At 51.1% G+C, this 26,677-nt stretch overlaps 9 protein-coding genes across 9 annotated transcripts; 5 read left to right on the forward strand and 4 right to left on the reverse strand.

The window, feature by feature from the left end:
• Positions 1-289: 289 nt before the first annotated feature.
• TGAM01_v209556 (hypothetical protein) lies at positions 290-1,353 on the forward strand (the record flags this gene model as incomplete). The annotated part of the gene is made up of 4 exons (XM_024550584.1): positions 290-423; positions 530-900; positions 961-1,207; positions 1,269-1,353. The coding sequence occupies 4 exons, from the start codon at positions 290-292 to the stop codon at positions 1,351-1,353; spliced, it is 837 nt and encodes a 278-aa protein (XP_024404663.1).
• Positions 1,354-2,043: 690 nt separating this feature from the next.
• On the forward strand, positions 2,044-4,711 carry TGAM01_v209557 (DNA repair helicase rad15; the record flags this gene model as incomplete). Its single annotated transcript, XM_024550585.1, has 7 exons — positions 2,044-2,080; positions 2,130-2,261; positions 2,315-2,568; positions 2,628-2,744; positions 2,799-3,129; positions 3,198-3,295; positions 3,356-4,711. 7 exons carry the CDS (start codon positions 2,044-2,046, stop codon positions 4,709-4,711), a joined length of 2,325 nt encoding a protein of 774 aa, XP_024404664.1.
• A 379-nt stretch (positions 4,712-5,090) lies between these two features.
• Positions 5,091-8,213, reverse strand: TGAM01_v209558 (hypothetical protein; the record flags this gene model as incomplete). Its single annotated transcript, XM_018800841.1, has 2 exons — positions 5,091-6,954; positions 7,012-8,213. 2 exons carry the CDS (start codon positions 8,211-8,213, stop codon positions 5,091-5,093), a joined length of 3,066 nt encoding a protein of 1,021 aa, XP_018665673.1.
• An 888-nt stretch (positions 8,214-9,101) lies between these two features.
• TGAM01_v209559 (hypothetical protein) lies at positions 9,102-10,523 on the forward strand (the record flags this gene model as incomplete). The annotated part of the gene is made up of 3 exons (XM_018800842.1): positions 9,102-9,188; positions 9,325-10,193; positions 10,256-10,523. 3 exons carry the CDS (start codon positions 9,102-9,104, stop codon positions 10,521-10,523), a joined length of 1,224 nt encoding a protein of 407 aa, XP_018665674.1.
• A 373-nt stretch (positions 10,524-10,896) lies between these two features.
• On the reverse strand, positions 10,897-11,293 carry TGAM01_v209560 (peptidylprolyl isomerase; the record flags this gene model as incomplete). The annotated part of the gene is made up of 2 exons (XM_018800843.1): positions 10,897-11,130; positions 11,195-11,293. The coding sequence occupies 2 exons, from the start codon at positions 11,291-11,293 to the stop codon at positions 10,897-10,899; spliced, it is 333 nt and encodes a 110-aa protein (XP_018665675.1).
• Positions 11,294-12,063: 770 nt separating this feature from the next.
• On the reverse strand, positions 12,064-13,591 carry TGAM01_v209561 (hypothetical protein; the record flags this gene model as incomplete). The annotated part of the gene is made up of 2 exons (XM_018800844.1): positions 12,064-12,668; positions 12,733-13,591. The coding sequence occupies 2 exons, from the start codon at positions 13,589-13,591 to the stop codon at positions 12,064-12,066; spliced, it is 1,464 nt and encodes a 487-aa protein (XP_018665676.1).
• A 460-nt stretch (positions 13,592-14,051) lies between these two features.
• TGAM01_v209562 (DNA-directed RNA polymerase I subunit RPA1) lies at positions 14,052-19,163 on the forward strand (the record flags this gene model as incomplete). Its single annotated transcript, XM_018800845.2, has 2 exons — positions 14,052-14,233; positions 14,303-19,163. 2 exons carry the CDS (start codon positions 14,052-14,054, stop codon positions 19,161-19,163), a joined length of 5,043 nt encoding a protein of 1,680 aa, XP_018665677.2.
• Positions 19,164-20,105: 942 nt separating this feature from the next.
• Positions 20,106-20,578, reverse strand: TGAM01_v209563 (histone H3; the record flags this gene model as incomplete). Its single annotated transcript, XM_018800846.1, has 2 exons — positions 20,106-20,303; positions 20,366-20,578. 2 exons carry the CDS (start codon positions 20,576-20,578, stop codon positions 20,106-20,108), a joined length of 411 nt encoding a protein of 136 aa, XP_018665678.1.
• A 1,908-nt stretch (positions 20,579-22,486) lies between these two features.
• TGAM01_v209564 (histone H4.1) lies at positions 22,487-23,063 on the forward strand (the record flags this gene model as incomplete). Its single annotated transcript, XM_018800847.1, has 3 exons — positions 22,487-22,496; positions 22,708-22,845; positions 22,900-23,063. The coding sequence occupies 3 exons, from the start codon at positions 22,487-22,489 to the stop codon at positions 23,061-23,063; spliced, it is 312 nt and encodes a 103-aa protein (XP_018665679.1).
• Between the last annotated feature and the right edge of the window lie 3,614 nt (positions 23,064-26,677).

The raw sequence follows: 26,677 nt of genomic DNA on the forward strand, positions 1-26,677 counted from the left end.
CGCATTACCTCCCATGATGTAGATCGCCTAGTTCATATTCTAGCAAGATGAAAGTAGCATCTAGGTATTGTCTTTGCCTCTGTAATTTAAAATCCCTTGCAAAGCACAGCTGGTTTCCAGGAAGATATCGTGTTAAATCTTAGGATGGCGTCCAGAAGTGCACTAGCATCGAGAGCCTAGCGTACTATGGGGTGCTTCTTATCGATATCGGCGCTCTTCAGCAATCAGGCTATACGCAACAATTTCACCGCGATGCAATCAGCGAGCACATGCATTAACGCTTCTCATCATGCTGCTTTCTCGTGCGTTGAGGCCAATACAGCTCCCTTCGAGGCTTGCGGCACGGCCAATTGCCTTGTGTAGACGATGTATCTGGTCAGCAGCACCAGCGAGCTCTAGAGGCCATCCGCTGAGAAGAGACAAGTAAGGAATTCTAAGCAGAAGAACCATGTGTTTATGGCTTATACATTACCACCCCATTACTAGTTGCATTGGAATCCTAATTGACGTATCAACTCCTTCCTCATAGCTCGGCTGTACCGTACAATTCTCTTGTCATCAAACGCCTCAACCACCAAGCAGGCAGCAACACCGATAAAGAAGTGGCAGAGAAACAAAAGGCCACCCCGGCCGTCCACGAGGACATATACACGATACCAAATTTCCTTACCGTGACACGAATCGCTGCAAGTCCCGTCATCGGATACCTCATACTACAAGATGCGAATACCTGGGCTGTAGGCTTGCTGGCATACGCTGGCCTATCAGATTTGGTGGACGGGTGGATAGCGAGGAGATGGAACCGCAGAACAGTTGTAGGGACGATCATCGATCCAATGGCGGATAAAATTCTCATGACCATATTGACGGTGTGCCTGGCCGTCAAGGGAGCATTGCCAGGTACGTGGAAAGCGACTTCTAAGGCCATGAAAGTTTAAGTGACTGACATTTTTTTATCAGTGTGGGTTGCTAGTATTATCCTTGGCAGGGATGTTGGACTGGCTATTTCAGCCATTTACTGGCGCTGGGTTTCATTGCCGCCGCCCAAAACGTTTTCACGGTACTGGGATTTCTCACTGCCATCAGCCGAAGTTCGACCCACCACAATCAGCAAATACAACACTTTCCTTCAACTGGCCTTGGTTGGTCTAACAACCGCAGCGCCGATCTTGAGCGTTGACTTGGCGCAGACACTCACAATTTTGCAGTAAGTCTTGGGCAATCATCTTGTCATTCGAGTGTGTTTTGTTGCTGACAAGGAATCGTAGATATATCGTGGCTACTACTACCATTTGGAGTGGAGCGAGCTACATTTTCTCAAAGGATGCCATCAAGATCCTAAACAAGCCTTGAATTATGTAAATGCGCGCATCTATACATTTAGCAGGTAAACCGTACTATTGTAAAACAAACCAAAGCATAGATTTGTAAAAAGAAATGAAGAAAACTACAAATTAATACAAAGGAGGGAAATAACACAGGCCGTGTAAAAAAAGAATGACAAGACACCAATAGCTCCAATGAATGATGCAGTGTTAATATAGGTGGGTTTTAATTTGTTGGTCGTTTATCTGAAAGAGTTCCCTCAGCTGGGCTGTCTATCACGTGTCAGTACCTTCGCGGTTGGCGGGTCTATTTAATTCCACTTTTAACGTCTGCTAAGCTACTTCGTGCCTGCGCGCGCGTGCCTTTAACTCGCCAATCGACTCTCAACTCTGCAAGCTTTACTAATTGGGCACAAGGTAGCGTGAAAGCTGCCTTCAATCTTCCCCTGCATTTCCTCACTCGACTGCTGCAAGGCTTCACGCAGAGCGCTGGTGCAAAATGAGATTTAAAATAGAGTACGCTTTTCCAATGCACGATGCGTGTATCGAAGCTCATGTGTGACTAGTGATTTGCCTGTGTTATTTCCTTACCCAAGGATCTATCCAGGTATGTTCCCGTCGCTCCCATGCACGCCGTTTGCTGTGTAGCTAACATCCCCAATGAACAATATGCGTGAGTCGATTTGTATAGATTCTTGTTTCTTATACCGGCTGATCAATGGGAAACTCCATCAGCTACATGTGTGATCTGAAAAGTATGGCCCGGATTCTTGCGTGCGTGACCAGCCACTTACAAAGTCATAGAAACCCTCGATGCGGGTGGCCATTGTGTCTTGGAGATGCCGTCAGGAACCGGCAAGACGGTATCTTTGCTGTCTCTTATTGTTGCGTACCAGCAGCATATGCCGGAGAAGCGAAAACTCATCTACTGCTCTCGTGAGTAGCCCCACGGCCTCTCACCGATGGAGCAATGCTGACCTGGCCTGCAGGAACAATGTCGGAGATCGAAAAGGCTTTAGTCGAGCTGCAATCTTTAATGAAGTATCGCGCCGAGCAATTGGGCTACGAAGAAGAGTTTCGCGGCCTTGGTCTGACAAGTCGAAAGAACTTGTGTCTGCATCCCTCTGTCAAAAGGGAAAAGAGTGGCTCAGTTGTTGATGCCCGTTGCAGAAGTTTGACTGCAGGCTTTGTCAAAGAAAAGAAAGATCGAGGCGAAAACGTGGATGTTTGCGTCTATCACGATGTATGCCTATCGCTTTCGTTAGCATTCTGGGTCGATTCACCCAAACTAACATCACCTAGAACCTGGATCTCCTTGAACCCCATAACTTGATACCCAACGGCGTATGGTCATTTGATGCGCTCCTGAAGTATGGAGAAGAGCACAAGCAGTGTCCATATTTTACTGCACGGCGCATGGTATGCATTGCTTCTTTTGATTCTGAATGAATCGCTTCTGACATTGACAAATAGATGGAATATTGTAACGTAGTCATTTTCTCATATCACTACCTCCTCGATCCAAAGATTGCCGAGCGTGTCACGAAAGACTTTTCCAAAGACTGCATCGTAGTCTTTGATGAAGCTCACAATATCGACAACGTCTGCATCGAGTCGCTTAGCACCGACATCACCGAAGACTCAATACGCAAAGCTACCCGCAGCGCTCAACACCTGGAGCGAAGAATTGCAGAGATGCGAGAGACTGATCAGGAGCAACTTCAGAATGAATACGAGAAACTGGTTCAGGGGCTTCGCGAAGCGGATGAATCAAGGCAGGAGGATGCCTTCATGGCCAATCCAGGTAAAGTGGCGCCGTTTCCGAATGGATTATAGATTAAAACAAATAACTAACACAATATCATATCATAGCTCTGCCCGATGATCTTCTGAAAGAAGCCGTTCCTGGAAACATCAGGCGAGCCGAGCATTTTGTGGCCTTTTTGAAAAGATTTTTGGAATATCTCAAGGTCAGTTCGGCTCCTTATTTAACTCTGTCTGCTCTCCTCACTGACATGTTTCAACCTCAGACGAGAATGAAAGTCCGCCAAGTCATCTCGGAAACGCCACTATCATTTTTGGCTCACCTGAAAGAGCATACTTTTATCGAGAGAAAGCCGCTGCGCTTTTGCGCTGAGAGGCTAACATCGCTTGTCAGGACGCTTGAGCTCATGAACATCGAAGACTACCAAGCACTCCAAGAAGTAGCAACATTCGCCACTCTCGTTGCGACGTACGAGAAGGGCTTTTTGCTGATTTTAGAACCATACGAATCCGATACTGCCGAAGTTCCCAACCCAACTCTCCATTTTACCTGTCTTGACGCCGCCATCGCCATCCGACCCGTGTTTGAAAGGTTCTACTCGGTCATCATAACCTCTGGCACCATCTCTCCCCTCGAAATGTATCCTAAAATGCTGGATTTTGCCACGGTGATACAGGAGTCCTATAGTATGACTCTCGCGCGGAGATCTTTCCTTCCGATGATTGTCACTCGCGGAAGCGACCAAGCGTCGGTCTCATCTAGCTTTCAAGTTCGGAATGAGCCCAGCGTCGTTCGAAACTACGGAAGTCTCTTGACGGAGTTTGCCAAGATTACCCCCGACGGCTTGGTTGTCTTCTTCCCGTCGTATCTATACATGGAATCCATCATTAGCATGTGGCAAGGCATGGGCATCCTCGACGAAGTTTGGAAGTATAAATTGATATTGGTGGAAACCCCTGACGCTCAGGAAACCTCGCTGGCCCTGGAAACCTACCGAACCGCGTGCTGCAACGGACGAGGAGCAATCTTGCTTTGCGTCGCTCGAGGAAAGGTATCTGAAGGCATCGATTTCGATCACCAATACGGCCGAACTGTGCTGTGTATCGGCGTTCCGTTCCAATACACAGAATCAAGAATCCTAAAGGCAAGACTAGAGTTCTTGCGCGAAACATACCGCATCAAAGAAAACGACTTCTTGTCCTTTGACGCCATGCGCCACGCTGCCCAGTGTCTGGGTCGTGTCTTGCGAGGGAAAGACGACTATGGAGTCATGGTGCTGGCCGATCGACGTTTCCAGAAGAAGAGAAACCAGCTCCCGAAATGGATCAACCAGGGCTTGTCAGATGCCGATACGAATCTAAGTACTGACATGGCTGTCAGCAGTGCCCGGCGATTTTTAAAGACAATGGCACAGCCGTTCCGGAGCAAAGACCAAGAGGGCATCAGTACCTGGGGTTACGAAGACCTGATGCAGCACCAGAGAAAGATTGAAGAGGAGAGGGGAGATGAGCCTCCTCCTCCCTCGGCAAATGCTCGGGCAGCTAATGACAACAGGACTACTACGTATGAGTCTGATTACGAAGATATAGATCAGGATATGATGGAGTTGGAAGGCTTTTAGAAATTTTGGAACGTGCCGAGTGGTTAGAGGTAAACAACGTTATCTAAATTTCTGGCTACCCAATTGTCTCTTCTATATTTCTTTCTTTCTTCTTTGGAATCTAGGTCGACAAGTCTATACATTAATCATTCGCTAATCTTTCATTACGTCAATCCGATCTATATGCCATAGTATCGTACCTTTAATCAGATACATGGTTCTCATATTCCATAACGACCTTTTATTCTAATCGCTAAAACCTCACAAATAGTAAAAGGGAAGAAAAAAAAGAATACTTCGTAGTGGCACTTGCAATTTACCATACCCACGCACAATAATCAGAGAGCCAGAGTGGAGGAGGGGGTATCAAAATCACGTCTAGCGTGCTAACCTGGTCGAATCATCTCGTGGTAGGTATAATGCGCTTCGAAGCCTTGACAGCCCTCATAGCAGGCAGCGTATTTGCCCTGCCGGGTTTCCGGCCAATCTCAATGCACAGCATCCGGATGAAATCCGTATTGCTCCAGTAGCTGCTATGAGCGCTCAGCATGTTCAGATACTGAATCTCCAGCGGACCGCCACCAGATCGGATGAACCAGTCAATCTGGCCGTTGTCATTAAGAAGAAAGGCCTTCTTCTCGGCAATTTCCTCTCTGGTGAAGTCGTGCACTTCGAGTTCCAACTGAGAGGGCAAGCGAACTGTCGACGGGCGGCCATCGCCAGTCGTGGACGTGGTCGGATTGCCACTCCTGCCCATGACAGCGTTACGCATAGCATCGCCAACAGATTTGAAAAACGAAGCCGAAGAGGTAGGCACATATGCTGTTTTGAGACTGGCCGCATATCCCGGGTCTACCGTCCCGTTGAGCAAGTAGGCAATGGGATCCTCCTTGGCAAGGATATTGTAAATGTTATCGACGGCCAAGCATCCAAACACGCCAGTGTCGCCCCCTATATTTTCGGCCTTGACTTCGCTCTCATCCATGCCAGGTTTGACGCGTCCCCGTCGCGGTGTAAGAGCTCCTCGCTCGAGTAACAAGAAAAATCCAGTGGGGCTTCCCATCAGGAAGAGGTTTCGCGTATCAAACTCGAAATATTTGGTTTCTGGCTCCAGCCGTACTAGATCAAGCGGTGGCAGATCCGTTGGCTGCCGTGACAAGACTTCCACCGCCATGACGCTGCCGAGAGAGTGCGCAACAAGATGGACACGTCCATTCTCTGCAAAGCCGGGGTTGTTTCTGCACCAAAGGCGGTAAACCCGGTTCGCCTCCTTGACGAGAGCTGCAATCATCTTGCCCTTGTGGTGAGACATGTAGAAGGGGATATCGAACATGACATCCGATATCATGCTCCTTATGGCCGGAATGGTGTTGGGCTCAATGTCCTTGAGGCCAAAAGCTTGTGCTGCGGCCGAATCATTTGTCTCCATTCCCGTCTGGAGAGTGCCACCGTCTTCAAACGACAGGCCGATTCTCCAATTCAGAGGCAAAACCATGAGTCTGCTCTGGCTGTTGTCCAAAACTTCCTGCACCGCCGGATTCTGAAACTCGCTGTCAACCATTCGACGGAAGCTATTGACAGCGTGCGTAAAGTGATAGCTTTCAACTCTCTCAGCAATCTTTTGGCCAATCCCGTGAGCCACCAGCACCAAGTCTGTCACTTTACTGCGGTCTATATCTGCTTCACAAGCAGGGCAAACTTCCACTGCACTGCCATCAGAGGTACCATGAAATGCCGGTTTAGCATGCTGTACCTGCTTCCCACGGTGCATGCGTTCCCAGCTCAGTCTATCAAATCCTCGGACCACTGGAATGCCCACAGTCCCTCCTCTCATGATTTTCTGGAGAGGCCGCCTACCGTAATACGCAGATGGCTGTAAGCTCGGCTTCAATAAAAAGGCACTTGTTTGGTCTTTAAACAAGACGCTGTAGCTAGAATAAGGGCGTTGCGGTGCATTCTCGGAATCCTCGTCGTCTACTAGCTGCGGCCCGAGGGAGCCTTCTGTCGCAGCTTCGCCTTGATAGCAGTGTGCAGCACAAAATGGATGTGTGGAAATAGCAGGCTCTGTTGGTAAAGAGGATTTTCGATATTGTCCATCGCCTTCGACCGGCCATAGCCGATGAGATACCTTTTCCTCTCCCGAAGCCCCAACTTCAATAGCACAACGTACTTCGTCACGCCAAGTTTCTGCCCAGGGACGCAGTTCCTGGTATCCAGCTTCTAGCTGATTAGCAACTGCTGGTGGTACCGGTAGCATTGTATCTCTACGAAGCGGGTTAGCAGCTTATAAAGCCGAAGAAGAAAAAGGCCAGGGAACAAACTTGTAGAACCATGTACCTCTCGTTACAATGGCAATGTCGTTAACTGGCGACCAGTATATGGGCTCCATCTGTAACGTGTGCAATGACACCTTGTGCAATCTAGCCAGTCCAACTACGACATCCTTGTTTTCCTCGTCAAGATCCGGAGTGGTGTCCTCTATTCGAGTCAACGGCTCTGCTGCTACTTGATCGTTCTCCTTGGCAAGTTTGTCGCTGGTCTGGGGCGGTTCTAAAGTTGAAACATCACTACGTTGCTGTTTTGCTTCTGCAATCTGCTGTGGCTTCTCTTCAGGCTCCAATGCCCTCACAAACGGTCTCCCGGAAATGCCATCATCAGGTGCAGGAGGTGCAGGAACTAGTCCAGAAACTTTGAGCTCTCGAGACAGCCGATTCTGAGACGTTTGAGCCGCGCGAGACGCATCAGGCAAGATACGCTCCTGGGGGAAAGCCGATGCTTGTTTGTAAGAGTCACTACGAGGTTTCAAGTTCATGTGCTCTCCATAGGATGATGATATGGCACTGTCAGAAGGAGAGGCGCGTCCAGTGGAGATGCTGGCCTCTCTATCACGAGTCAACCGAGGGTGGCGTATGGGGATGTTCCGGTTGCTGCCAGCGACGGTTCTAAGCTCGTGGTGCTGGTTTATGACAGCAATAATATCCTTTACAATCTCATCGACAGTGAATAGTTGATTCGTCTTCCTCACCAACGTACAAAATTGTGTATCAAGCTTTTCTAGGATGTCGGCGGTGAGTCTGGGGCAGCAGGCTGTAAGCAGTGTTTCTGGGAGCGTCTCGGCGGCTTGCGTCGTGGAAGTTCGCGTCTGACGGTCGACCTGGTGGATGCGGATATGCTTCGAGGCCAGTTCTCGAATGATTTGATCGCGTCGTTCCATGTCAGACTTGACGACAGCCGGGCCAGGCTCTCGGCCGCTTCTAATGGCGTCATGCTGGAGACGGTGGCTCTCCGACATGAGGTCCAGCCAAGCCTGCTGGAGCACATCGTTGTCATCGTGGGAGAACGGGCGGAGCGGCGCCTTCGATTTCGAGTCTGCGCCGCCAGCAGGAGCGGTGCTGGACAGCGGATCGTCAATGGGGAACAGGGACGTGTAGAAGAACTGCGCATTGATGCAGGGGGCTCCATCGTCCTTGTCGGCGTCTGGCGTGGGACGGAGGCGACAGGCAGCGCCTAGAGTGTGCTCCATGGATGCGTGGATGCGACGATGAGCGTGCGCGGAAGCAGCAACAAGATTATCAAGAGAGAAGAGCGTGGAGGAGTGAAAGAGGCCACTCGCCTGCGATGCTCGGCCGCGATGCCATGGAGCTGAATCGATGCAAGGCTGCTGCTGCTGCTTGGTGCAGCCTCGAGGCACGTTGAAGGGGCATGACGATGGCTAGCGCGGAGAGCACATGGGCCAAAGGGCGCTGGCTGAGTGGCCGCTATGACGTGGCTGATTATGCAGGCGGCAGCAGTGAGAGGAACGGCGGCTCCCTACTGCTATAGTGGGTGCTACAGGTGGCTAGGCTGCTGTACCCGCTAGATAGGCCGCGGCTCATTGCGGATAGGGCCGTACAGTAGGCAGCTTCGGTCATTCATTCAAGTAGGTATATGGATGGCTGAGGTACATCCAAGGCGTCATGGCCAGTATGTAACACAGTCATAATTTCATCCGCGCTTGTATCATAATTTTTAATTAGATCAAGTCTTTCTGAGACATTTGCTTGTTTGTTGCTACCTTGTCTTCCACATATATAAGGTAGGTATTGTCGAGGTACAGCTCAGCTCAATAGCTTATGTCATCCAAGTTGCAGCACTAACATCGGCACTAGCAGCCTTCCGGGATCTCACCGGCGGCCGGCGCTGCAGTCAAGTGACACCTGGTGCATGATAAGCAGGGGCGCCTTGTCGTGTGCCAATAATCCGGGGCACAGCACAGCACAGCTACCTCTGCGGCTCGCTCCCTTCTCGTCTCAGCATCCATTCTCCGTCTCCTACAACTCAAAGCCGCTCTTTTTCAACTCCAATCTATCCGAACGATCGCAGGCCCTTGCGCGACGAAATTTTCATCACTCGAGAAACCTCATCGGCCAAGATGGCGGTTTCCCGAGGCACCGTGCCATTTCTCGTGGCCATGATGCTCCTGACTGGCGTTTGCAATACGCTGGTCACCAAATACCAGGTGCGTGTTGGGAAGCCAGCATATGGGCGATCAAGAGATACAATCCAGTCCTCATCACTGTCCATCTGTCTTTGTTTGCTGCTGCCTTTGTTGTTGTCCATTTTAGTTTTCTTGCCTGACCTAACAGCCGTTACAGGACAAGCAATGCGTTCGCAACTGCGATGACGAGGATCCCGGCCACCGCATGTATTTCAACCAACCCGTTATCCAGACTGCACAGATGTTCGTCGGCGAGATGGGCTGCTGGCTGGTAGTTGCTCTCACGGCAGCGTATCGCCGCTTCGCATCCAAGCGATCTCCCGCCGCGAATGGCTACCAGGCCATCGGCTCCAGCCAGCCCAATGGCGCTGACGACGAGGCCCCTGAAGACGACCAGCCATCCGTGCTGCGCGGCTATCGAATCTTGCTGCTGGCCCTGCCTGCCATCTGCGACATCTGCGGCACTACCCTGATGAACATTGGTCTGCTTCTTGTTGCGGCGTCCATCTACCAGATGACCCGAGGCGCGCTAGTTCTCTTCGTGGGTCTGTTTAGCGTCGTATTCCTGCGGAGGACGCTGCATCTCTTCCAGTGGATCTCCTTAGTGGGTGTGGTCCTGGGCGTGGCCGTTGTTGGACTTGCAGGTGCTATCTGGCCGGACGTCAAGGCAAACATCATCTCTAGAGGCCTGTCTGTCATCACGGATTCTCCCGATGGACTATCCGATGTTTCCAAGGCCGTCATTGGCGTTACGCTGATTGCGGGAGCCCAAATCTTCACTGCCACCCAATTTGTCCTGGAGGAGTATTTACTCGAACGCTCTCCCATTGATCCCCTCAGGGTTGTTGGCTGGGAGGGCATCTTTGGCTTCGTCGTCACGGTCGTAGTTATGCTTGTACTGCACTTGGCCATTGGTCGGACTGAGGCTGGTCGCTATGGCTATTTTGATGCCGCTGAGGGACTCCGTCAAATGTACAATGACAGGGCATTGCTCATCTCCAGTGTCATTATCATGATTAGCATTGGGTAAGTCACTTCGTCGATTGAGAAAGCCTCCCGGTGTAATTAACCATCTTTTATCTTTTTAGTGGCTTCAACTTTTTCGGATTGTCCGTCACTCGCACTGTCAGCGCGACCTCCCGGTCTACCATTGACACTTGCAGGACACTCTTTATCTGGGTGGTGTCTCTTGGTCTGAGATGGGAATCATTCAAGTGGCTACAAATTGTTGGATTTGCGCTATTGGTATACTCGACATTTTTGTTCAACGGCATCGTCCAGCCACCTCTTGAGTTTTTGCGTGTTGATGGAGAGACCGAGGAACTTCTCCCCGAGGAGCCAATCGAACACCAGTAAACTATCAGGCGCGCTCCTAGCGACTTTTGCATATCCCACTCTAACCAAGATTGATCTTTGTTTGATTTCTGTTTAATCTTTTGTCTTTGGCCAAGTCTGATGGGATTCGGGCGTACTGGTGGGTGCCTGGCTAACTTGGGATCATTTTCATTCGAGACACAACACATTATGCATTACATGTAGGCAGTTTAAAGTGGTAGTGCAAGTAATTCTTAATGCTTTATCTACATTTGACCCGTTAAATCATCACTCCAGCCATTAAATAGAAAGAAAAGAAAGGCTTCTCTCTAGAACTAGCTCCTACTCAACGCCTCAAAAACAAATTGCCAAGTCCCAAAAGCATTCACGTATGGTAGACAAAAGTGCAGGCCGGTTAAGCAACATTACATAGCAGTTCGGCCTCGAGGATGAATTTCCCTTCCTTGTACTTTTCAGACGTCTCAAAAGCCTTGTCATATTTCCAACCCACCGTTTCCTTGCACTGGTGGCAGGCGATATCACGGACAATGTGTCGACCAGTAGTCATGTTTCGCTCATTGGGATCGCCGGTGTCGATGTTGACGACTCGATGGAACAGGTACGCCTTGCCGTGCTGGCCGCGGAAGTTCTGATAACCCAGTTAGATCTGATAAAGGGAGAGTAGCATTTAGGGAAACAGATACGGTACGCACCCGAGAGATGATGTCCTCGTGGTTAGCTAAGTGAGCCTTGCATGTCTTGCAACCATAGATCTTGTTGCTGGTGAGATATGTATTATAAGCCAGGCCCATCGCTGCTGAGCTCCAGAGGAAATGGACAAGAAAAGCGAGTGATTCTCTCTCTACGAACTGCACCGATTCTTGCACAAATTGAGTGACGACGAGATTTGCTGGCAGCGCACGGTTCTGGCGAAGGGCCTTTGGAGGTTTTGTAGGAAGTTGGAATGTCACTCTCCCTCTCTCTTGTCTCTCAGCGCTCGGGCGGCGGGTTTAGCAGCGTGTGGGGTTAGTTCTGGAGGATCAAGGCAGCCGGCTGGTGCCTAGCAATGAGGTTTCTTTGGGAAAATGCGGTAGCGAGTGAGTGAAATCGCAGTATAAAGTGTAGCAGATTAGTAGTAGGCCTAGGACTTGGCCTATATGGAGCGCATCTGGAACGCTCCGTCATACGGGCGTTGGAAGTCACAGGATCAAGAGGCTGGACGAAGCCGGATGCGTGCGCCCCGCCGAGGATTTGCCTGGGTGGCTGGCTGGCTGCGCTGCGCTGACTGACATCTGTGTGTATGTCATCCATCACATGTCAGTAGAAGCGCTAGCAGCTGGAGCTCTGAGATAGCCCATATACTTGTATATGGGAATAATAAATCAAAAATGATATCAAGAGTCTACTAGTATCAATTTGTTGCCGATACCTTTTGAACAGAGTTAATATTAAATGCAACACTTATATAGGCAATAGAGCACATGGTCATTTTATAAGTGGGTGAGCGGCCTGTGTATGCAGCTTCAGGCCTTGATATATTATTTCTATACTTGATTTCGACGCACATAATATCCTCAACCGATCATGAGAATCCCTTGGCCAGAGACCAGAAACTGTCCATTTTGGCACGGGCCAAGACCTCTCTCGCCTCAGCATCCGTTTCGCAAATCTTGCTGCCCCATTTCTTGAAATTCCTCGCCTTTTGCTCTCCCTCAAATATCAGCTTGCACTCGTTCAGAGACATGTCCTTCAAATCTCCGTTAGAGTCTTCAGGCGATAACCACTCTTGTCCACTTTTACTATTCCTCTCGGGGTCTCTTGCTTGCACGTTTTCCGTCCACTTGATGCGGTTCAGCATGAGCTTCTTGTACTTGTTTATGCTATACGGTCCTCCTTCGACAATCACGAGGCTAAACTTTGGGTGCATAACGCATATCCCCGAGAGCGCCAGCTGTTCAGCGTTGCGCCATATCTTGTAGCGGTGCTGGCCATTCGCAAGACTTGTGACTTTGAATACAAGAACGTGGATGCCCTTGTTGGCATCCTTCTGTTGGTTTGCAGCAGTCTTCTCATGCTGTTGCTCCTTTGTTAACTTGCGGGACTCGTTCGATTCGATATGCTTCTCGTATCGATCGGCAATCTCTCGATTCACTCGTGCCTCGACGGCAGTGGGATCCTTGACAGCAGCTGTGATGGACATGGTCAGTATAATTGTACAATTTCAGAGAAGCAGGGATATCGTTAAACATACCATCACCCAGCACGCGCATGAGGTTTCCCTTCTTGACTTTGGGTGGCGGTGCCGGCACCAGTCCAAGTCGGATTTTCGCCTGCATCTCCTTGAGTTCTGCCATTCTCCTTTGTCGCCGTATTTTTGCTTGTTCTTTCGAGGTCAGATACATTGGCTTCGCCGGTGCGCCAAGTCGGTCCTGATAAGGCTCGAGTGCAACTGGATGTTGGATGTATTCCGTTACAATGCTATCGTCCGCATGAATCTTCAGTTTTGAAGGGTCGTCGACATCGTCGTAGGTTGATCCGTTCACCAAGCCTTCGTCCCACCACTCTAGATTCGGAGGAGCGTCCACGACAAAATTCTTCTCCACGTCAAGATCCTCATCAATGCCAGCTCTGCGAGTCTGCTCCGCGATACGCTTCTTCATGGCCTCCAAGGCCGCCTGTCGACGCAAGGCATTTCCCTGCTGGATGTATTTTCCCTTTTGATTAAACACCAGCTGACGAGGCACGCGCTGTCTCCCGCTCGGCTCCTGTGTAGCAGACTTGTCGTCGAAATATGGATTCGGCTGATTTCTCTGTCCAAACGTGTCCGGTGAGCCTCTCTTATCGTATGCGCCAGGCCGCGGACTGCCTCGTAATGACTGAGATTGGCCGTTTATCGTGTCTGCTTTGCCGGCCGGCTTCCAAGACCCCAAATCTTCCAACGCAGGATGCAGTCCGACATTCAGTCCTCCCTTCGCTTTGCTCGTGCCAATGGCGGCTGCGACGCGAGCCTTGAGCGCCGCCATTCTGTCTGCTGCAGACTCCGTCTTCTGTATCCTGGAAGCGCCATCGTGCTGAGGACCAAGGCCTCCTGGCTGTGAATGTTGACTCATCGAGTATGGGAGCTGCACCTGCGCGCAGCAGGACTATCTATGGTGGTGAACTCGAACAAGGACAGCGGCGTATTTCTTTTATCTAAATTCATTAATCGTACTCTGTAAGTGATGTCGACAGAAAATGGCAGGGCGAGGCTTTGCAGGCAAATGGAATTGACGTGAAACGCGACGCTGCGAAAGGCGGACAGAGATTTATTTGCTGGTGCCAGGCCCAGTATCTTGCCTGTAGCTCTCGCAGTAAGGCGCTGACGCTTGCATTAGTCCCGTAGCCTCGCTGTGGGGATTCCCTCCATCCAACTTCCTACCCACCACCCACACTAAAAATTTTGCCCGGTTCCACCGCCAAAAAATTCTAGTGGTACCGGCAACTCTCACCAATTGACTGCAAAAAGATTGGCATGGCTTCAGCAAGCTCGCCAGGATCAGCCCGTTGCTCAGCCAAGATCCTCAACTCGCCATGAATATTGCGCAGCCCGTCGCCTCGGAGGTGGAGAGCGTGGAGTTTACCTTCCTCTCCGCCAAAGAGATCCAGGCCATCTCGGTCAAGCGCATCGAGAATGAAAGCACTTTCGATAACCTCTTGAATCCAGTGCCCGGAGGTCTGTACGACCCGGCTTTGGGATCATGGGGCGATGCACCGTAAGTGACGAGTCTTCTTTGTGTCTTCTTTGGTTATCACCATAATCAAAGCTTCTAATTGCCTGCTAGATGTGCTACTTGCAACCTGAACCAGTCCAATTGTCCGGGACATCCAGGCCACATTCAACTCCCAGTCCCCGTCTACCACCCAGTCTTCATGGACCAGGCCTATCGATTGCTCCGTGCAACCTGCGTTTACTGCAAAGGCTTCCGTCTGCCTCCCAAGGATTTACACAAATACACCTGCCAATTGCGCCTGCTTCACCATGGCCTCATCCGCGAAGCACACATGGTTGCTACGATTGGAGAGAACGAGCTGGCAGTTGAAATCCAGGAAGCGATGGGAGAGGGGCCCAGCGAGGCTGAGGAGGAAGAATCCAGCATCGATGGCGTTACTCGACAAAGAGAAAAATTCGTTCGCAAATGTCTTCAGGGCATCAAGCTGAAGAGGGGCGAGGCCAAGCGAGGCAAGCATGAAGGCGCGTATGAAATGCGCCGCGAAGTCATCAAGGAATTCCTTACCGAGATCATCAAGAAGAGAGTGTGCTCTAGCTGTGGTGGAATTTCCCCGACGTACCGAAAGGACCGATTTGTCAAGGTTTTCGAAAAGGCCCTCTCCGCGAAAGAAAAGGCGAAGATGGCACAAAAGGCCCTCAAGTTCGGTGATGCCATGAGCAGAATCCACAATCGCCCAGCATCTAAGAAATCCAAGGGCGGTAAAAACGGCGTTGTTCATATCAATGGCTCAGAGGTTTCACCTCCTCCTGAAAGCCAAGATATCGAAATGGCAGACGCAGATGACGACGATGATGCCGGTGCTGGAGAGGATTCGCAGAGATACATCAGCTCAATGGAGGTAAAGGCACGGCTAGAAGAACTGTTCAACAAGGAGCAAGATTTGCTGTCACTCGTGTACAACGCCAAGCCTCCTACACAAAGCTCATCAAAAGTTACTCCTGATATGTTCTTTATCAAGGTGATCCTGGTGCCGCCGAACCGTTTCCGACCAGAGGCCCGAACGGGAGATTCACAGATTTCCGAAGCTCAGCAAAACGGACTTTACAAAAACATCCTCGCCTGCTGCTCAAGGATTGCTCATGTTTACAAGGCTCTTGAAGAGAAAAGGTCAGACATTGCAAACATGCACCAGGCTTGGACAGAGCTTCAAGATGCCGTCAACTCATTGATCGACAAAAACAAGAATCCTGTGCAGGGAGCAGCTGCGGCGCGGAACGAGGAGGGAATCAAGCAGCTGCTTGAGAAGAAGGAGGGTCTGTTCCGTAAGAACATGATGGGAAAGCGAGTCAACTACGCCGCCCGAAGTGTCATTTCACCCGATCCCAACATCGAAACCAACGAAATCGGTGTTCCTCCCGTATTTGCCAAGAAGCTGACTTATCCCGAGCCCGTGACGAGCCACAACTTCAAGGACATGCAGCAAGCTGTCATCAATGGTGTTGACAAGTGGCCGGGAGCTTTCGCTATCGAGAATGAAAACGGTCAGATTGTGAACCTTCGCAACAAGTCGGTGGACGATCGTATTTCTCTCGCCAACCAGCTCCTGGCGCCGACAAACAGCAGCGCTGCCCGCATGAAGAACAAGAAAGTCCACCGCCATCTTACCAATGGTGACGTTGTCCTGATGAACCGCCAGCCCACGCTACATAAGCCGTCCATCATGGGACACCGAGTCCGCGTGCTACCGGGCGAAAAGACTATTCGAATGCACTACGCCAACTGCAACACGTACAATGCCGATTTCGACGGAGACGAAATGAACATGCATTTCCCCCAAAACGAGGTGGCCCGTGTAGAAGCACTGCAAATCGCCGATACCGACCACCAGTACTTGTCAGGCACTGCGGGAAAGCCACTGAGAGGTCTGATTCAGGATCACATTTCAGTTTCTGTCTCACTTTGCAACCGAGACACCTTCTTCACCCGCAGCGACTACCAGCAGCTGGTGTACAGCGCCCTTCGTCCAGAAAGCGGCCATATCCTGGGAGAGCGACTCCAGCTTGTACCACCCGCCGTCATCAAGCCGGTGCCAAGATGGACAGGAAAGCAGGTCATCAGCACAATTCTGGCAAACATACGGCCACCCAACTGCGGCGGACTGACCATGAGTGAAAATACCCAACTCAAGGCGGAGCAATGGGGCAAAGACTCAGAGGAAGGAGTTGTGCTTATCCAGGACGGCGAATTCATAACGGGAATTCTCGACAAGTCTCAGATCGGACCCAGCTCGAGCGGTTTGATACACGCCGTGCATGAGATATACGGACCGTCCGTTGCCGGCAAACTGCTCAGCAGCTTGGGCCGTCTGCTCACAAGATACCTCGGCATGAGAGCCTTTTCATGCGGAATGGACGACTTGAGGCTAACGGCAGAGGGAGAGGCGGCACGACGACGGGAGCTTGTTGCGGCCGACCATCTAGGACTGGGCATTGCCGCCAAATACGTCTCTCTAGAGAACCAGCAAGACCCGCTGAATCCGCTCCTGTTAGAGCGTCTGGAGGAGGTTACGCGCGACGACAGCAAACAGGAGGGTCTCGATCTCTTGATGAACCAGGGAACAAAGGACATTACAGACGCCGTGCAAAAGGCGCTGATTCCCAACGGTCTCGAGAAGAGCTTCCCGAAGAACCAGATGCAGGCCATGACTACTTCCGGTGCTAAGGGATCTCGTGTCAACGCTTCCCTCATTTCCTGCAACCTGGGACAGCAGGTCTTGGAAGGTAGACGTGTACCGCTGATGGTGAGCGGAAAGTCGCTGCCTTGCTTCCGGCCCTTTGAGACAAATATTAGAGCGGGTGGTTACATTGTGAATCGATTCTTGACTGGAATCCGGCCGCAGGAGTACTATTTCCACCACATGGCGGGACGTGAGGGTTTGATTGACACAGCCGTCAAGACATCTCGCTCAGGTTATCTGCAGCGCTGTATCATCAAGGGAATGGAGGGCCTTACAGTCTCTTACGACACATCAGTGAGAGATGCGGATGGCTCGCTGATCCAGTTCCTGTACGGTGAAGATGGACTGGACATTACCAAACAAAACTACCTAAAGGACTTTAAGTTTATCCTGCAAAATGTGACTTCAGAGGCGGCCCAACTCAAGTACGACCCCAAGGTGGGCGAGCGGCTTGGTGCCAACCGCCAGGCGTTCCAGAAATACATGAAGAACGCCGTGAAGCACGCCAAGGCCAAGGATCCGAACGGAAAGGACCCTCTGACAGCCAGCTTCGATCCGGCCACCAACGCATTTGCCACTTCAGAAACATTCTACGAGGCCATGACAGAATATCTAAAGGAAAACCCCGATGGGCTGGTGCGAGAAAAGAAGGGCCAAGACAAGGCCGTCTCCAATCCCAACCAGGTGACGCTGAACAAGAAGAATGCAGAGATGCTTTTCGCCATGAAGTATCTGCGGTCGTTGGTCGAGCCGGGAGAGGCCGTCGGCATTGTTGCCGGCCAGTCTATTGGTGAGCCGTCTACACAGATGACGCTGAACACTTTCCATTTGGCCGGTCACTCAGCCAAGAACGTGACGCTGGGTATCCCTCGTCTGAGAGAAATCCTGATGACTGCCAGTAAGACGATTTCGACACCGGCAATGACACTATACCCCATTGCCGAGCTGTCAGAGCAGGATATCGAAGTCTTTTCCAAGTCCATCAGTGTGCTACGCCTGAGCCAAGTGCTGGACGGTATCGTAGTTGAGGAAGAGGTCGGCAAGGGCAAGCTCCGCGGCCTTGCCAAAATTTACAAGATCAATCTCAAGTTCTTCCCGTCATCAGAGTATGAAGCAACCTACGCAGTCAGCGTCTCGGACATAATGACCACGGTGGAGAAGAAGCTTCTGCGCAACATCCTGGCAATCATGAAGAGGGAAGTCAAGAAACGCCAGACGCAGACAACAACGGGAACTCCCGAAATTGGCGTCAAGGTGGGAACTGTCGAGACAGCCCGAGCTGAAGGAGCGCCGGACCGCGTTTTGGGCGAGGACGACGACGACGATGATGATGATGACGACAACGACGCTGCCGGGGCGAAGCGACGAGCCAACCGAGGCCAGGCCGTCTCCTATGGACCCAATGACGACGACGATGACGCTATCCAGAAGGACATGTCAAGAGGGGCGGAGGACGTCTCAGACGACGAAGGTGCCGACAACGTCGCTGGCTCAAACGGCGTGGATAAGGAGCTCGGCGATGAGGACAGCGACGAGGACGGCACCATGTGGTCGTCGAGGGCGCGAAAGGAGCGTGTGCTCAAGAACTACGTGGAGGCGACGGATTTCCAGTGCGACGACAAGCGCGGCGAGTGGTGTAATGTGACGCTCGAATTCGACGTCAACATCCCCAAGGTGCTCATGCTCAACATTGTCGAGGACGCGGTGCGCCAGACGGTGGTGCAGCAGGTGGCGGGCATCGAGTCGTGCCTGGTGGCCCAGGAGAAGGGCACGACGGCCATCAACACCACGGGCGTCAACCTGCGCGCCATGCACCGCTACAGCGACTTTATCGACCCGCACCGGATCCAGACCAACGACATCGCCGCCGTGCTGGAAGTCTACGGCGTGGAGGCGTGCCGCAGCAACATTGTGCAGGAGCTCTCCGGCGTCTTTGGCGGCCACGGCATCAAGGTGGACAACCGCCACCTCAACCTGATTGCCGACCACATGACGCGCAACGGCGACTTCACGGCCTTTAGCCGCATGGGCCTGCGCGGCAACGTGAGCCCCTTTACCAAGATGAGCTTCGAGACGACTTTGGGCTTCCTCAAGGACGCGCTGATGGACGGCGACTGGGACGACCTGACGACGCCGAGCAGCCGGCTGGTGATGGGCAAGCTGGGACGAGTAGGCACGGGCGGCTTCGACGTGCTGACGCAGCTGCCGACGTACTATGTCAACTCGCTAGCATAGATGTAAGAGAATACAAATGGATTGGGCGACGCGTGCGAATATTTGAGGGATGCACTTAATGTATTGCTATTTAGTTAGACTAGGCTATCAAAAATAAAAGGGCTACGAGAGAGGTTGACGATATATGAGATTTACTGCATGGTGATGTTGGAACGTATCTGCCTACACGCTGCTGTCGTACTGATATCTGTAGCATCCAGCAAGAGTCCTGTATTTACGCCAAATTGTACTGTTTCTGAGGTTTAAACCACGTTCATCGCCTCTCTTGCTATTCCAGTTGCTGCTGGTTTTACTGCTTCTCCTGCTTCTTCCTTGGCCCCGTGCAACCAACATTGCTTCATCAATGAAATGGCGCAAATGGGCGTCTGCCAGCGCAAGTACTGAGTCTTTCCGGTTGATGGGGATCCGTTGCTCGCTACGTGTATTCTCTATACTCATTTTTTGCTCATGTCTACTCCGTAGCGGCTACGCGTTATTTGTTGCTGGCCTCCCACCACGGCTGAGCTGACGCGTGCGCCACTAACCTAAATCACGACGCGCATCTTGAATATCACCACCGTGTCAGCACCGAATCGGCCACGGCCCATTGCTGCCTAATTTACTGGTGCGAACAGAAATCACGAGTTTGAATAGCGGATTACGATGGAACAGTCACAGTGTGGAAAGACAGATGAGGCTTGCAAAGTATTATGATTCGTAAACCGTGAAGCATTGAGCCCCGATTGCATTTGAGCAGTTCTTTTTTCCCAGACTGCGCATGTAATATACATCCCGAACCATAAAGTGGGAATAGTAAAAAACAAAGTCTCATTGTGTAACGCCTTGGATTATCCCTTGCCCCCAGAAAACACTCGTGTCAAAAGCAAAAGTCATGTCTGTCCACCAAATTGGTATCCATTTCTCAAATCACGCAAAAAGAAAAAGTCCTTCTATGAAAACTTTCTAGTTGCGCTCACCGCGGAGACGGCGGGCGAGCTGGATGTCCTTGCTCTGGATGGTGACACGCTTGGCGTGGATGGCGCAGAGGTTGGTGTCCTCGAAGAGGGAGACGAGGTAAGACTCGACGGACTCCTGGAGGGCGCCAATGGCAGAGGACTGGAAGCGGAGATCGCTCTTGAAGTCCTGAGCAATTTCACGGACCTGTGGGTGGATTGTTAGCGGTGATGCGATGATGGATAGAGATGAAGACATCGTCAACTTACCAGACGCTGGAAGGGCAGCTTGCGGATCAGCAGCTCAGTGCTCTTCTGGTAACGACGGATCTCACGAAGAGCGACGGTACCGGGCTTATAACGGTGAGGCTTCTTGACACCTCCGGTAGAGGGGGCGCTCTTGCGGGCGGCCTTGGAGGCGAGCTGCTTGCGGGGAGCCTTGCCACCGGTGGACTTGCGGGCAGTCTGCTTGGTACGAGCCATGATGACTGTTGTGTGGTGTTGACTTGATGAAATAACAGAAAACGATGATGCTTGGTGGGGCAGAAGAAGTGTAGTGCAGAAGGGAAAGATTCGGAGAAGCGGCAGGCGGGGGAGGTGCTTTAATAGTTGAGCCTAGCGGTGGCGGCTGATCTGGGCAGCGCAGCCTGTGCTTTGATATGGGGGGGGGCCTTTTAGTGGCGCGCGCAGTTATTTTTTTTTTTTTAACAAGGAAAGTGGGCCGTGCACCCGCGTCTTGGGAACCTTGGAACACACGAGAAAAAAGGGAGCGCAGCGCTTGGTTTGGCGCGGAAATGGTTTCATTTGCGTGGTGGGAGAAAAAGGTGGAAACACAGCCCCCCCACATGCGCTAGAGACAAATGTGGAAGCGTGTGCTGATGCGGAAAGGGAAAAAAGGGACGAGCGCGTCCTTTTTTCTGATTGGCTGATAGGGGTGGTTTGTTTTTTTTTTTTAATTCGCCCGCGTTGCTTTTTTCGATCGCAGGCAAGATTCGATTTACAGCTGCTAGCCTCAGGTACGTACCTGCACGTATCCATTTGCGGTGGCATCTCAGCTTACCCTACATGGGAGCGAGATCTGAGATTCAGACGAGATGCCGTGTGTATAGGGTAATTTTGTAGATTGTATGAATCATGTATACTGTGTCTTGATGTTGAATTGTATATTCCTATTTTCTGATTGGCTATTTGATGGGGTTGCGGCGTTTTAATCTACTCTGTTTGAAATGTTTGGTTATTGTTGCGTGCATCATTTCGAAGTGCCACTATTTTGACTGTAGAGTACTCATACACAACTGCTCTGAAACCCAACATGGACTCTCAGCTGAAAGTGTAATCTAACTGCAATATGGATACAATGGACACATAGCGACATGGGAGGATGGATAAAACAAAAAAATACTCCTAGCTGCTAAAAATAACTGGTTGAGTCTGGGTCGTGTACATGATGGCCATGGAGAGTAATTCATGTATGTTCAATACAGTAGATTGATTACTGGAGTTGACGATCATTATTACAATTACAATAACGCATCAATGCTCATTCACCAACGATGGTAACGTACTCCATACACAGTTACGATACAGCCTAGCTACAACAATCTACAACAACTACAGCATCCATCACCACTCCATTGTGGAATCTTCAGCCCCATATGCAACTGCCAGGAGCCACTCAGCCACTCCCATAGCATTGCCGGCAGTAGAGCAGAACCCCGTTCCCGCTACGCTGCCGTTGAGATCAGACAAGGGACGAGCAAACTCGGCTGCATCTCCCTCCATGGGGATAGCATCACAGCATCACTAGCCCAGCACGCAGACTTCTACAAGGTGGACAGCCGCAATAGCGTGTCTCGTGCCTCATGCCTCATTCTCCATACCGACATGGGTCCCGAGAAATAAACTCGTGCTGCACGTAAAAAAAGCCACAAAACAAAATGCTGCGCTTAGATTGGACGTGACTTGATCGTGTTTATCCAAGACAAAAGAGACGTGCCGCCCCCACTCTTCAGAAAAAAAGGAACGCCAACCAGAAAAAAAGAAAAAAAGGGAGCGGGTACGTACCTCTGCGTCGCATTTTTTTCTGCTGCCACGCCAGAAATCAGCGGTGATTCTTTCAGATCAGTAACGCGGAACCCACAGCAGCTGCGCGCGGCTCCACAGGCGCCTTTGAGGGGGGGGCTCCCCGTTTTTTTCTGGCGCTGCGGAAATCGATCAGTGATTTGGGACCGCTGCTACTTAAGCTGGCGTGTTGCCACAAGCTCAGCAGCCTTTCTTCCCTCCCCTCTTTTTCGATACGACCGTTTCTTCATCTCCATCTTGATTCCATTTCGCGTAACTTTTCGCGGAATTTTACATCCTCAACTTTAAACCAACCCACTTTCTATCATCATGACTGGACGTAAGTACCATCTGCGCCTACTTTCAACACCAATCATCATCTCCATCTGCATCGATCGTGGATCGAGACGTGTCTTTGGTCCCGGCTGCCCGGTAGTTGCTACCTAGGGCCTCAGCCTTGTCGCAGCCTCGGGCCTTGACGCGTCTCCAACCATCAACATCGCCACTCCATACTCTATCATAGTCAACCACAGTCACTAACATTCACACAGGCGGCAAGGGCGGCAAGGGCCTCGGCAAGGGCGGTGCCAAGCGTCACCGTAAGATTCTTCGTGACAACATCCAGGGTATTACCAAGCCCGCTATCCGACGTCTCGCTCGTCGTGGTGGTGTCAAGCGTATCTCTGCCAGTAAGTTTTGCTCTTGATTCCGTTCAAAGACGTTCAGCGTCTAACGTATTGCAGTGATCTACGAGGAGACCCGTGGTGTTCTCAAGTCCTTCCTCGAGGGTGTCATCCGTGATGCCGTCACATACACTGAGCACGCCAAGCGAAAGACCGTCACATCACTAGACGTTGTCTACGCCCTGAAACGACAGGGCCGCACCCTGTACGGTTTCGGTGGCTAAGCGCATTGCCGCTGAGTCGGGTCGACATAATGTGTTATTCGCGTTGTTTGTTACGATTTGGGCTTTTTCTTCACTATGGGCGCGGGTCATTGCTTTTTCTGAGTTTTTGTACTGTACAACCAAACGTACTGGGAATGGGTTGGCCTCTGAATGGGGGTAATTGAAACTACCAAAGTGGTGACCTTGAAATACAGCATCACGATTCACTCCAAGATGTCATGAATGTCCACCGTGAATATGTGCCTGCTCTATACTGCCGTGATTATCCGACAAAATCATACACCATAATAAACAGTGACTCACGAGCCCAGCGTATTGGGGCTGGCTGAGCAGAGAGCTAGATGGGAGAGCGGAGAGCTGTGTTGTTGGTCTCGTGACGCGTGACGCGTCAATGCTGTCTGGACATGGCATACGAACGAACATGGCTGATATGGAGCCTGAAGTCGATAGTACAAGTAGGATGGGAACGAGCGTGAGAGCCATGACTCAATTTACAACTTTAATGGTGCTGGTGTAGTTTTGGGTATGGCTGAGCACGCCCGAATGAAAGATGAGGGGAAGATTTCAGCCGTATGCGAGAATAGGGCCTATTGGCAATATATCGATTGGGCTGCAGTCATGCCTACTGTACTTGGGTGCCAATAAACGTACAATAGTAATATGGTATTTTGTGACTCATTAGCACCTAGAGCATAAAAAAAGAAAGGAAATATTGGGGATTTTTGTAACCAGCAGGGTTATCCAAAGCAAGAGGCCGACAGACGTGCATCTCGTGGCTGAAGGGCGCTGAGTGGTTCGAAGAGTCAGGTGGTTGGACACTTATGCGCTATGCAGGGTCCTTTGGGCTCTCCGGCGCTACGACTGACTATTTGCCAAGCAAGTGGTTGCCTATCGGAAAAAGAAAAGACACCTATACTTGGTGCCTGAGAAATAAGACGAAGGAAAAAAAGAAATAGAAAGGAGAGGAGCAGAGAAAAGAAGCAAATACAGTTCAAAAATTAACCCGATGCTAGGCGATTGGGTGGTGATGCTTCTGTTTACTTGTAGCACATGCTTGGCAAAATCAGCAAGGCTGGCTGGCGTCTTTCCGTCCAATCGTTGGCTGAGATCCGGGGTTCTGGTCCAAGAGACTCAGCACAAGTTGAGCACGAGGATGGATGGATGGGAAGTCGTTTTTTTTTTTTTACTAGCCAAACACCCTGTGGGAATGAATCCCTGCACAGCGAGACCGAAGGCTGTAGGTGGATTAAAATAGCAGCACCAGCTAGACAGCCATCAAAAAATTGCTAGCTGCAGCAGCTGTATGTCTTGGTGGTAGTAGCAGTAGTGGTTAATTGCGCTTGGCTTCGCTGCTGGTAGTGGCCCGCGGAAAGAGTTTGATGGCCCGTAATGGAGCCGCAAGGTACGTGTCTGGTGCTTTATGTTAGGTAGGGCACTGGACTGGACTGCACATGCAAATTGCTGTAAGGCATGTTGCAGCTGGACAGGCATTAATTTTTTTCTGACCAACGGATCTGCCGATGCAAAGTTGCAATATGGGCTGAATTTTATTTCTATCCTTGATTTTTTTATTTCATTCTATTTACAGCGGAGATATTTGGCTGTTGAAGCAGCGCTTTCGGAGGGAGCATCAACATTAGAGTGCGAGAGAGATAGAGATGGGATGGATGGGACCCACGTGGCAGGGGGGCACGGATTGCTGGTTTGACCTGCAAGGCCTAGAACGGATCTGCATCGGCGGGGAAAGGCGATCCGAGGAGGGTGGGCAGTGGGGCTGCGGCGTGGTGAGAATGAGCCACACTCTTGGGATCTAGACCGGAGGAGAGGCTCCATGTCGGTGACTGTACGAGGGGTGAGTTGTGCTATATTGGTGATGAGTACATCGTACGTGAGAGGAGGAAATAGGAGGAAATAGGAGGAGATGGAGCGGATGAGAGAGATTGTGGGCCAAGCTGGGCTGAGACTTGCATTGGCTGGAATTCAACACTGGATGAATGCGTGCATGGACGGGCAGCTGGACAGAACCGGACGTTGGTCTGCTGTTGCGGCGCGATATCGGTGGACAAGCAGAAAGTGACTGAATCCATCGATATTTGACAGGAAGATTACTAGCAGCAGTAGTGCATGCACGTGTCACCTTGCCAGGCATGGACGTCTGTTCGTTCGATGCTTACAGGTACTACTTGCACCAAGTTCGATGCGGCTGATCTGAGATTCCAATAAACACACGCCTGGGCTGATGTGATGCATCGCATCTGGCATGGCATGTATTGCCATTATATTGGACGTTGGAGATCCATCGCGTCTGGCATCGCACTATTGGATCATTTCTCATCCTACTCTATCCTCTGTTCCTCAGTGCAGTCTTCTTGTAACTTTTCGACTTCCATCGCAAGGCCCCCATTTTTTCAGTCGCTCTCGAAAAATGACCGAGGCAAGTCAGTAGTATTAGTATTAGTCCTGCTAATACTCCAAACCAATAAACGCCGAGGAGATTAGACAGCATCAGATCATCTGAGCCATGACGGCAGCAGTGACGTTGTCGAGTAAACCACCTCTCTCAGCAACCGGGCAACCAGCTCGCAAGCACGAACCCGCGGTTCCGCAGCCTGGCGGCATATCCCGAAAATGCAAGCCGAAGACAAAAGAACGAAAACGAGACTCCCCCAGCAAAGAAAGAAGAAAAATTCGCCTCTCACCCCGATATCCGCGGCGCGGCACGGGAGGGGTCCCCCCCCTCGTCTTCCCCTTGCGGCGGCAGATGCAGTGGAAGCGATGGGAATCTTTTCTAGGTTGGAGCGAACTGGAGCGAAGTGCGAGAATGGGCCATGGGCGATCCGGACCCGCGATTCCGGGGATGGCGGTGCCCAGACCCCGACGGGGACCCGAGTTGGCCGATTTGGCAGCGTCACGAGACTTTTTCGGCGTTTGCTGCTGTGACTGTGACTGTTGAGCCGTAACATGTAGTCTAGCTGTCTTTTATTGAATTTGTGAATCACACGCCTCTAGGCCAACAGTACTGGATAACTGCTTTTTTCGGACTTATCGAGTCCCTCTCAGGCCGATGCGATACCGATTCCAAGGGTCCGGTTATGGTGTGGCTTTAAAGGGCCCCCCATCCAGCACGCAACGCACAACAGTCGCCTCACCCCCATACGGGCCTTACGGGCTACAGTGCAGTCTCCATCTGCCGCCGGCGCAAGCTCAGCCGAGCAAGGCCTGGATGCGTGTGAGTGCATGTGCTGTCCTGCAAATTGGTACAGTAGTATCTATGTTGGAAGCGAAAAAGCCCGATAGTATCCAGCCCTGCAGCAAGCATGCCCAAAACAGAAGGAAACTGAGAATTAAGGAAAAAAACTTCACCCCCCGTCTAGGCATCTAAAAAAATCCGTCGATCAGGCCGAGAAGAATCTTATTTCTCAGCTTTCGGCCTTAGTGCCGGCAGACGAGCACGATGCATGCAAGTGCAAGGCCTGCTAAGGCTTAGGGACAGATCTGGCGGGAAAAAGAGGGTGTGGCTGAGTTTGAGCGTGTCTGGTGCTCGCAAACGAGGCCCGGCCGTCTCCGAGGCGAGACGCTGCACCAGCAGTTTTTTTTTTTCTCCCAGGCTCTTC

The sequence above is a fragment of the Trichoderma gamsii genome, assembly GCF_001481775.2.
Source record: "Trichoderma gamsii strain T6085 chromosome Unknown Scaffold_48.2, whole genome shotgun sequence".
Taxonomy (NCBI): domain Eukaryota; kingdom Fungi; phylum Ascomycota; class Sordariomycetes; order Hypocreales; family Hypocreaceae; genus Trichoderma; species Trichoderma gamsii.